We start from the raw sequence: 9,702 nt of genomic DNA, 5'->3' as shown, positions 1-9,702 counted from the left end.
TGTGTTTTATGGGGATTTTGGACACATCTTTCATGATAAGCGGTGACTGCGGGTTTGTTTACGCACTACATTTTGAAGATATCGTCTCACAATCAAATAACATAACCAGTACTTAGATATATTTTTTTTTCCTGAGATTTTCCTTTGATCAAGTCTGTGTTTCTGTGGCCACATACTTTTCTGTCCGTGCTCAGTTATGTTTTGTCTGTTTTTCTATTTCTTCCAATAATGAAAAGGTAGAAACACGATTACGAGTCTACAGCCATGCGGCTCTGTGAGGCTGCCCCAGTCACTGTCTGATTAGCATGACAGCATGCTAACATTTGCGAACTGGCAGCAAACACAGATGAGGCTGATGAGAGTGACATTAGTTTACATGTTTCTAATCGTAAACAACAATTGGACAAATGAGAATTTTGAACTGATGGCACGAGATTCAAAGTTATGGTATCTGCAAAGTTATGACAATCCCTCCGAAGGAGGACATGAATGTGTGTACCAAGTTTTAAGGTTATAAATGTCGAGACATCTCACTAAAAATATAGACATATATTAACCTGCTGGTAGTGCTATAGAGGAAAATCCAAGTAATCAAAGTCTTCGGATTCATCATATAGGGACAAGGAATGTATGCACAAAATGTCATTGCAATCCATCAAACTATATACGATTTTCAGTCTTGACCAAAATGGAGGAGCAACTGACCGGCAGTTTGCCATCACTCGAGCTGTCCTGCAGTTAAATAATTGGATGAATCTTAGGGAGTTGTCAGAGCCATGAGACCAACATTGTGGAATTTGTGGATGTGTTCCACTGTGTGCTATGCATGTGTGGATTTCTGGCCCATGTGGTGCATCTCTGTCTGCCAGAATTTATCAGCGCGTCCTCGCCTCCTCCTTCACTCTTCCACTGAGAGGAGCTGTCAGTGGGTTCTGTGCACATCCTGTGTTATCGTGGCGACTTGGGCCGCAGTCCAGACCATTGCAGACGGATGCGCACGCACAGCACAGATACTCTGCTGCAAAGCCAAGCTTCACGGCGGGGCCACAGCTTCCTTTGGCCAGGCCGCTAGACAGTCGGAGGGCTAGCCATTGCTGTTTATGTGTATCACCACGTTACCCAATGGCAAACAAGTTTAACCAGCCATCTCTGACAAATACAGACAGGAAACCAGAGCACCATGAGCACTGGATTCCATTATCAGGTTTCTTGTATCAGCAGTCAGATGACTCATAACTCAAGCAGTCCGATGTAGAAAGAGATAAAACACCCTCAGCTCCTTTCTTTCACACAAGACAACAGCTAGCTGTTTACTAGCTGTCCCTAAGCCAATGATCTGTTGACTCACCTCCCAGCTGTTTTACACAGACGTAATAGTAGTCGTTGCCTTACATTTAAGGCAACAGCCTCTTGATGACCTCAGGGGTGTACTGCTCTCACCACTGCTAGCCACACATCTTGCTTTAGACAACAAGTGAATGCCTTAGACAACGCACTCAATAGGGAGTTAAAATCAGCTCCTTATTCTCCAGTTAGACCAGATTTACAAAAGTGCTGGCAACACTTCAGGGAAGAAAATATTCACTGGATCGCACCTTACTTTGCATGAAGTCAGAATTGGCAGCCTGTAAAGTAAGTGCTGCACAGTTAGCTGTTCGAGGAGCACAAATACACTGCTTGGAAAAGATAGCAGCGCAGCAGTAATGAGAAAACCGCTGATAACAAGAGGACAAGAATTACTGGGAGTGGAAGGGGATTTTCGGAGTAGATCAGCAACTGAATCATATGACCACGAGTGTTGACATACTCGATTGGAATTAAAATGAACGAACATGGAGTGTGCCGGACGCAGCTTAGACATGTATCCATAGATAGTAGAACTGCAAGAAAGGAGTAGAAATGAGAGCGAGGCGATTCAAATTCTTTCATAGCTTTTATTGCTCCATTGCAAACTCCCTGAGGGCAGTTTCGCTCTGATTCGATGCAACAGTTTGTATGCTGGTCTCGCCTGTTGGGATGTGTGCTGATGACATCGGCTCCAGCAGGAAGCCAAGGGGCTAATGATTAGCACATGTTTAGGATCACTAGGGTGCTACAATCTGGAGTTTGTCATGCCGTATGTCTCTGATTTATTTGGTTGTTGTTCCTTCACAAGAAGGGACAGGCCTGTTTTTTAAAGGGATAGAGAAAAAGCCCCCTCCCCTCTATAACATCTTGGCCTGCTTTATCTGAATTTTGCGCCCGACCAATGGCGATCTTCAGCTCGGTCACGGTCCATTTTGGAGCTTCGGAGTTTAAAATGGGAGAGGTGAGACGGGGCATGCACGGCACGGATGCTCTCATATGATCCTGCTTTACACTTGCACACAGACCTGCATGTTGCTTTCACACACAGGCAGAGATTCATTTGATAGTAAAGCCCCTCGAAAATAAGCTGCAGACATTGCGGATTACAGTTTGAGGCCTGGTCATATTTGAAGCCAGGGGGGGGAAAAAAAATCAGAGAGCTTGTCCTTTTGTGAGTGCATTTGGTGCATGTTTACGGTCCGTGTAAGCATGCAGTCTAGCACCAGTGTCACCGTGTGTGTACAGCTTAGCATGACCTTGCTAAGTGTGCCATTCTTTAACGTGGGTCTGCGTCTGGAGGGCTCCTCTCCAGCTCCTCCCGCGTGGTCTGCGGGATGTTATCTGATAGTCACGAAGTGTTGAAACACAAACACGAAGAGCAACAACAGAGAGGCCGGTTCAGCCCTGCGGGAGCACAAGGAAAGAGACATCATGGAAAGCAGAGAATGCATCTACAAGAGGAATGTCACTGTCTGTGGTTTCAAAGGAGACTTGCGATTGACACTGCATTTTGATCAAACCGGGTCAAACTAACACAAGCTATAACAAAAGTTTAAAGTTCTCTGAGCAGCTGTGTGCAGAGTAGATCCCAACGTTTTCCAGCTGTGATGATTCAGAGATTTCCGGTGAGATATCTTAAGGATTTGGTTTTTATGGACAGGCGTTGTCAGCTACTCCTGATGACGTTTGACCAGACTGACTTCAGAGCTTTAGTGTTTCCTCTTGTTCTGGCAGTGGCTTCCATACGTGAAGGAGCACTGAGGCGTTCCACCATTCCTTTGTATTCCCACAAGTAAAATTGACTGTCCAGCTGTCCCAGTGAGGCGTCCTCCAAGACAGCCAAGGCAGGGTCATGTCCAAAAGCAAAACCTAATTCCTAAATATCTCACCCTTCTCTCAGTCTCTGAATCCAAAGGAGTCATTCGGCCCCTCCTGCAGTCTGCCGCTGTTTACCAGGGCTGGGCTTTAAACTGAGGCTGACTCATTCTGTCACCAAAGAGCGCACCATTACAATTATGTGCCTCAACTGCAACACAAGCATTGACATGACTTTAGATTGAAGCACTGGCCTATTGCGGTTTTGATGAAACAAACATCAACTTTGGCATAATTTGCATAGACGTCAAAACGAAACCTGAAAGTTGGCACATCACTTTGACTCCCAGCCCTCAACACAACACAACACGTCCAAAAACATCAGTGCAACTCTACATATATATAGTCAATAGCTAAATTGATCATTTTATCATTGTAAGAAAATAGGATTCATCTTCATTACCCACAGTAGATGTTTTCTCTGTGGGGTTGAATGGTTTCCTATTAATAAAGTCACAGCCCAATGTTACATAGCATTACAAATAGCGTTTTCATTTAACACTTAAATCACTGTGACGCCTCTGTGGTTTTGGGTCCGCTGTTTTGCTGGAGGTGCTGTTTGAACAGCACTGCAACTCTTTTGTACAAACCTGTGAGGTTCATTTAATAAGGAAACAGAAAATACTTCAGTTTACAGACTTTTAACTTTCTAAATCACCAGCTTTCAATTTCAACTGCAGCTTCGCCACAATGGCTGTGGCTATAGTTACGGGTGGTGATGAGCTACTCCTGCCTGTTTGCTTTGTAATCCCACACTTTCAAAAGAAGAAGAGAAGAGGAGCTGTGTGTTTTCATTGAATGGGTTTGGGGGGGGGGGGGGGGGTCATGGTTTTGGATGGTTTCCAGTGCTTTCAGCCATGTAAGACCGATCATAACTATTCAAAGGTTTGGTTGAGCGGTCACTGACAGCACGATGTTTTTCAGTCAAAGGGATTGGCACTAATGAGCATGCAGGGTAAAGTGTGAGAGACTATACCCACACGTCTTCACAATAATCGTGGGATTCACTGTTTTTTAGGAATGTTATTAAATATCCAATCCACGATGTAATGATGTAATGAGTGCAATCTGAAGAGCTTATGAAAAAAAATAAAGCTGCAGCAAAATAAAGGTGGGGCACTTTGTTGTTCACTGCAGTGAAGCTTCATTTACTGAGGAATGTATCACAAATGCCGCGTCATGAGAGCTCCCACCGACAGCAAGAGAAAAGCTTTCGAATGGTAAAATCTCTCTCTTTGATGGTATTCTTCACATGGATTTCTACAGTTCAAAAGAGAGAAATAGACCCGTCCTTTTAAGATTCTGCTCTGTACATATCCACTTTGTGAGCAGCAGTTTGATTGTGTGTGAATCCTCCTCTGATTAAGAGGAGAGTTAGAACACTGTGACATTCATATAAAGTCTCCACTCACACACCTGCTCCAGCTGGGCAGCCAGCGTTGACTTCTCACCCTCCTCCGCTGCTGGTGCTGGCGCTGCCTTCAGCCTGACCACTGCACCAATTACATCTTCATCAACTGCATCGCATCCAGCTGAGTGGTCGGCTGATTGTCAAAGAGCTCTCTCTCTCTCGCTCTCTCTCTCTCTCTCTCTCGCTCTCTCTCTCGCTCTCTCTCTCTCGCTCTGCCAGGGCTCACAGAACTGCCTCATCCGGCATCCCACAGCAATCCTGGGCAGCAGCTTACATTTCCTCCCCATCGTGTGTTTACTAACACAGACCACAGGAATCCAGCTGATGTGCCAAAAAAAACTGCATGAGAGAGAGCGAGAGAGCGAGAGAGAGAGAGAGAGAGAGAGAGAGAGAGAGAGAGAGCGAGAGAGCGAGAGAGAGCGAGAGAGAGAGAGAGAGAGAGAGAGAGAGAGAGAGAGAGAGAGAGAGAGAGAGAGAGAGAGAGCGAGAGAGCGAGAGAGAGAGCGAGAGAGCGAGAGAGAGAGAGAGAGAGGCCTGAGCTGTGCTCCCTGACTGCAGCAGCTGATCACCATCACGTTCGTACTCGGGTGGTTTCAAAACAGCAAGTGTGTGCTTTTGTCACTGCTGTCATTTGGATTCTGGTTTGGTTTACAACTTTGTCACTTGTGAGGAGACGGCCTGAGACCACAGTGTAATGAGGGATGCAGAGCCACGGCGGGCTTTTATGGGCATAGGCTTTGGCGATCTTTGTCACTCATCCCCCGAATCGTGTGTGCATGGAGACCCAAAGCCGTTCCATCCATCTAGCATGACCGAAACATTGCGCTGTGGTAACTCCCCACGTCGCTGGACAAACTCTCCCCTTCTCTCCGCAGACGCAGGAGTAAACAGGAGGACTGCTTCACACACACACAGGCATTCTGGGCATACCGCGGGGCCTCAAGAGGGCTGGTCTGTTCTCACACACACACACACACACACACACACACACACACACACACACACACACACACACACACACACACACACACACACACACACACACACACACACACACACACACACACACACACACACACACACACACACACCATCTGGACAGAACACTTCTGAAGCTCAGTGTGCACATTTGAGTTCTGCCAGTCAATGGGGGGGTCATAGGGCTGTCCAGCCACCTCCGACCATCTGGGAAAAGATAATCAAGAGCCATCTTCAATGTCCTGACAGCTGGTCAGATTGTTAGGATTTCAGGTGTGGCCTATAAAGTAAAAACATCAACATATTGCAGAGCATTACACGACATAGGAGGCAGGATCAGGCCTTTTTATATGGAATCATCACTATAAATGCATCATCAAATGACTGAGAATCACAGACACATCATGCCTTAGTTGGAATTTGACTGATTATGTCATAATGATGTTGTATTACAAGGAATGAAATAATGGATGTTTTATGGCATAAATGCAGAGACAGTCCCACTTACATGTTGTTTGTAAGGCTTTGCGGTTTGCACATAGGAATATCCATACAATCCTGTGGATTTAAGAACAATCCAGATGACAGGCTTCCACAGGGAGAAGGGAAGAAGAAAAATATGGGAGAAAAAAAACAGTTTTAGGACGGGCCTCTAGTGACGTGCAGGGCCTGCAGGGCGGTATTTCTCAGGCGGAGAAAGAGTCTGACTGGGGCGTGTGCGCCACATCTGGAATAGTAGCTGCAGAGAAAGAAGTCGAGAGACGCAGAACCTCGCTGATACTTGTCCCAACTCTCAGCACTCCCTTTTGTTGACGGATACAAACCGCTTGCTTTGCCTATTTGTAAGTTGGAGTAATGTGTTGGAGTTCCTTTTGTTTTTGTCAGTGAACTTTGTTCGTTGACTTTTTTTTCCTCCGAATCACACAACAGGACATCACCCCTGGAGTTTAAAATCGACTTTGGATTCATTTTCTATGACGCGAGAAAAAAAAAAAGCAACTTTGTCTCACACGTGTTAGCTTTACCTGCCTGACTCGCGTGCGTATCACCGTTGTAGATGTAGATATTCATACGAGTTAAAGCTCGAGGCTCGCGCATGGCGCGGCACTGTACGCGGGACTGTTTCTCGTGCAGATGGCTCGCGTTTGTTTTCCAGCAGCATGCATTGATTAGTGCTGAAGCAGCCTTTCTTACTCACGCCGAGACGTCTCTTGAGCTCTTTCATTATGCAAACACGCGCTGCTTTTGAATCAATGACTTGTAATTAAACCATTCGGACTTGTATCAAATGGATCAAAAGTTCAAAATCGTGAAATCAGCTTGAGAATCGATTTCGTTGAATTACTGCAGTCTGACTTAAAACTCAACATTGACCATGTTAGGCCCATCGGGAAGGAATTATTTTTCCCTTCCTCCTTTCTACGCTTGGGTGTAAGGGGATACTTTCACATTGAGGTAAACACTGCGGTTGGTGCAGAAGTGAGGAAATAGCGCCCTCTAGCGTCCAGATGAGCTTATATTCGGCTGACGTTTTCTGTTTTTTTCGGAGAGATGGTAAAGTCTTGTGGATTGACTTATTTGTGTCTCGTGTATCACTCTAGATCTACTTGCAAAGATGCTGCTCTTCCTGCTCGGAGTGCTTGTTTTGCACATCATCATTCTCATTCTTCTCATTGTGTCGACAGCAGCCAGTGTAAGTTGTCCTGTTACACTTTATTCAAATTCTGGGTGTGAACAGCAGCAGAATAGAACAGGGGCATGATTGAATAAGCTGGACTATACAGCTGCTTTATTGAAATGCTTAATAGCTGTTATTGGTGTTGGATATTACAGCCCCGGGCTGTTCTGTGGATGCTGCGGTGTATTTTAATGTTACTGTGTTGTTGTGTTTACCAGGCCTGGTCTGTAGGTGGGGATAGTAGCACAGATCTATGGTACAATTGCATGACAACTAATGGAGGCTACCACTGCAAGCCAGCCGGCAATGAAGGTTTGTCAGCATTCCTGAAAGAAAAAAAAAAAAAACCGACTGAGTTATGCCTTTATTGCCTTTGATATAGAAAAGTTGTGAATGTGTTTAAATTCATGCTCTCCATCTGTCTTCTAGACTGGATCCAGGCAGTGCAGGCCCTCATGATCCTGTCCCTGCTCTTCTGCTTCTTCTCCCTCATTGCGTTCGTGTTTCAGCTGTTCAAACTGGTCAAGGGCGGACGCTTCTTCTTCACCGCCATCTTCCAGATCTTGGCCAGTGAGTATGACTTCATCACACGCCGACGGAGTCACGCCCTGAGCAGATGCGGGTGGAGCGGTGAGGTCATCTATATTTGCGTTCAGATCCCCCTCACCTCTCTTCTCGTCTCTCCTAGGTGTGTTTGTGATGTGCGGGGCGATCATCTACACCGTGATGCGTCCGGATGGTGCATCCGGCACACAGTTCGGCTACGCCTATGTGCTGGCCTGGGTGGCTTTCCCTCTGTGTCTCATCAGTGGCCTCATTTATATCGTCCTGAGGAAGAAAGAATGAGAGAGAGAGAGAGCGGAGAAAAGAGGAGGGGTAGTAAGGTGACCCCTTACAACAACATCGCACTGTGCCTACTGCCCACAGACCATAGACTGACATCCCAACGATACAACAAAAGTACATGTGTCACCAATCATTTTAAACATTTAAACAGACATTTATCACTGCTGGGGATTCATTTTGCTGTATTTCAGTGTATCCACTACATCCCCATCACACGCTGAAAACTATCACACCTGTTTGCTTTGTCGATTTCAACAGTGCTACTACACGTTTCCTGCAGTGACAGATTGTCTCCAAAATGGGTTTATAAATGTGTTGGCGACAGATTGATTTTTTTGTCGCATGCTGGCACCCGACTTCCACAAATCCATCGTGTGTGACATAACAAAGACGAGTAATCTCTGCCTTGCTTCAGTACAAAGATGTACATAGTGTCTGTGGTTTTTAGACATATTTATAACATTTTTACATACATTTTTGTACATAGTGTTGTCAAGTTAACATTGTCTTGCTCATTTACGTGATAGAGTTTTTTTTTTTGTCTCTCACAAATCATGCAGCTGTGCCAAAGAGATGTCCCTTAATCTGCCTGAGTATCAAGCTTTTCTTTTAATTTTTGAGTGTCCAATGCTTTGAACCACGTGCCTTACTTAGAATATCTTTGTTGTTCATGAAGGAAATGAGTAACTCGACAGACATTTAAAAAAAATAACAATAAGAAGTCTTAATAAACTCATGAAGTTTTTTTCTGATTTATCATTGTACTTGTGTCATTTTATTTTTGCTTTTTGTCATCTAGGTTTGAAAAATGGTGCTTTTGATCTACTATTCTTGAAATGTATAGCCTATACTTTGTGTTGCAAGTGTGTCATGTCCTGTGATTCATTTGCTTTGTACAAACCCCAGTGTGCATTTCTGTCAGTATTCTTCTAAATAAACCCTTTGAAATGAATTATTCTTGCCGTTGAAAGGTCCAGCCGTTAAATAAACTGAGTGCGACTGCACACATTTAGTGTTCACGCCACACAGTGACCCTTTCTACCAGATATTTCCTGTTCAGTGGTTTTACTCTGAACTTATACTGGCTGATATATTAACTGTGTGGTATGCTGGGATGAGCAAATGAGCAAACGTGTTCGTGACTGACCTTGTTCCACGCAGCTTCTTGTAATGGCTTAATTGCACCACATGGTGGAGCAGCGACACACGGAACACCACCAGGGAACCATGGTATGCTGATGAAATGCCCGCACAGAGTATATTTAGATAACATCAAATAAAAAAGTTGAGTTTAAATACAGAAGGAGGTCTTAGTGATGGACATCAAAGCTTTTGAAAGGTTAAAAATCACTTTTTCTCAGTAAAACTGGTCAAATAGCTTTTCATGTACATTCATCCAGATCGTAAACACTCACACTTTGAAATTACACACAGCACCATCTGGCTCCAGTTTGAGAACATGCTAATCATCTGCGAGCAGCAAACAACACGTCAAAGTGTTAAATGGTTCACAACAAATACTTCAGAAGCATCTCTGTGGGGAAAAGTAAATCACGGTTTTTTTTTC

At 44.7% G+C, this 9,702-nt stretch overlaps 1 protein-coding gene across 1 annotated transcript; it reads left to right on the top strand.

The window, feature by feature from the left end:
- Positions 1 to 6,299: 6,299 nt before the first annotated feature.
- Positions 6,300 to 9,087, top strand: LOC306786569 (peripheral myelin protein 22-like). Its single transcript, XM_079281379.1, has 5 exons — positions 6,300 to 6,453; positions 7,213 to 7,304; positions 7,508 to 7,601; positions 7,719 to 7,859; positions 7,978 to 9,087. The coding sequence occupies exons 2-5, from the start codon at positions 7,227 to 7,229 to the stop codon at positions 8,133 to 8,135; spliced, it is 471 nt and encodes a 156-aa protein (XP_079137505.1). The 5' UTR covers positions 6,300 to 6,453; positions 7,213 to 7,226; the 3' UTR covers positions 8,136 to 9,087.
- Positions 9,088 to 9,702: the final 615 nt, after the last annotated feature.

Source organism: Melanostigma gelatinosum (genome assembly GCF_949748355.1).
Source record: "Melanostigma gelatinosum genome assembly, chromosome: 13".
In the NCBI taxonomy this organism is placed as follows: domain Eukaryota; kingdom Metazoa; phylum Chordata; class Actinopteri; order Perciformes; family Zoarcidae; genus Melanostigma; species Melanostigma gelatinosum.
The sequence above is the reverse complement of the archived record's forward strand: the minus strand, read 5'-3'. Positions and strand labels throughout refer to the sequence as shown.

Coding starts and splice junctions, on each gene's coding strand:
- LOC306786569 (XM_079281379.1), top strand. CDS start 7,227: ATGCTGCTCTTCCTGCTCGGAGTGCTTGTTTTGCACATCATCATTCTC. Junction 7,305..7,507: donor TTGTGTCGACAGCAGCCAGT/GTAAGTTGTCCT, acceptor TGTGTTTACCAG/GCCTGGTCTGTAGGTGGGGA. Junction 7,602..7,718: donor CAAGCCAGCCGGCAATGAAG/GTTTGTCAGCAT, acceptor TCTGTCTTCTAG/ACTGGATCCAGGCAGTGCAG.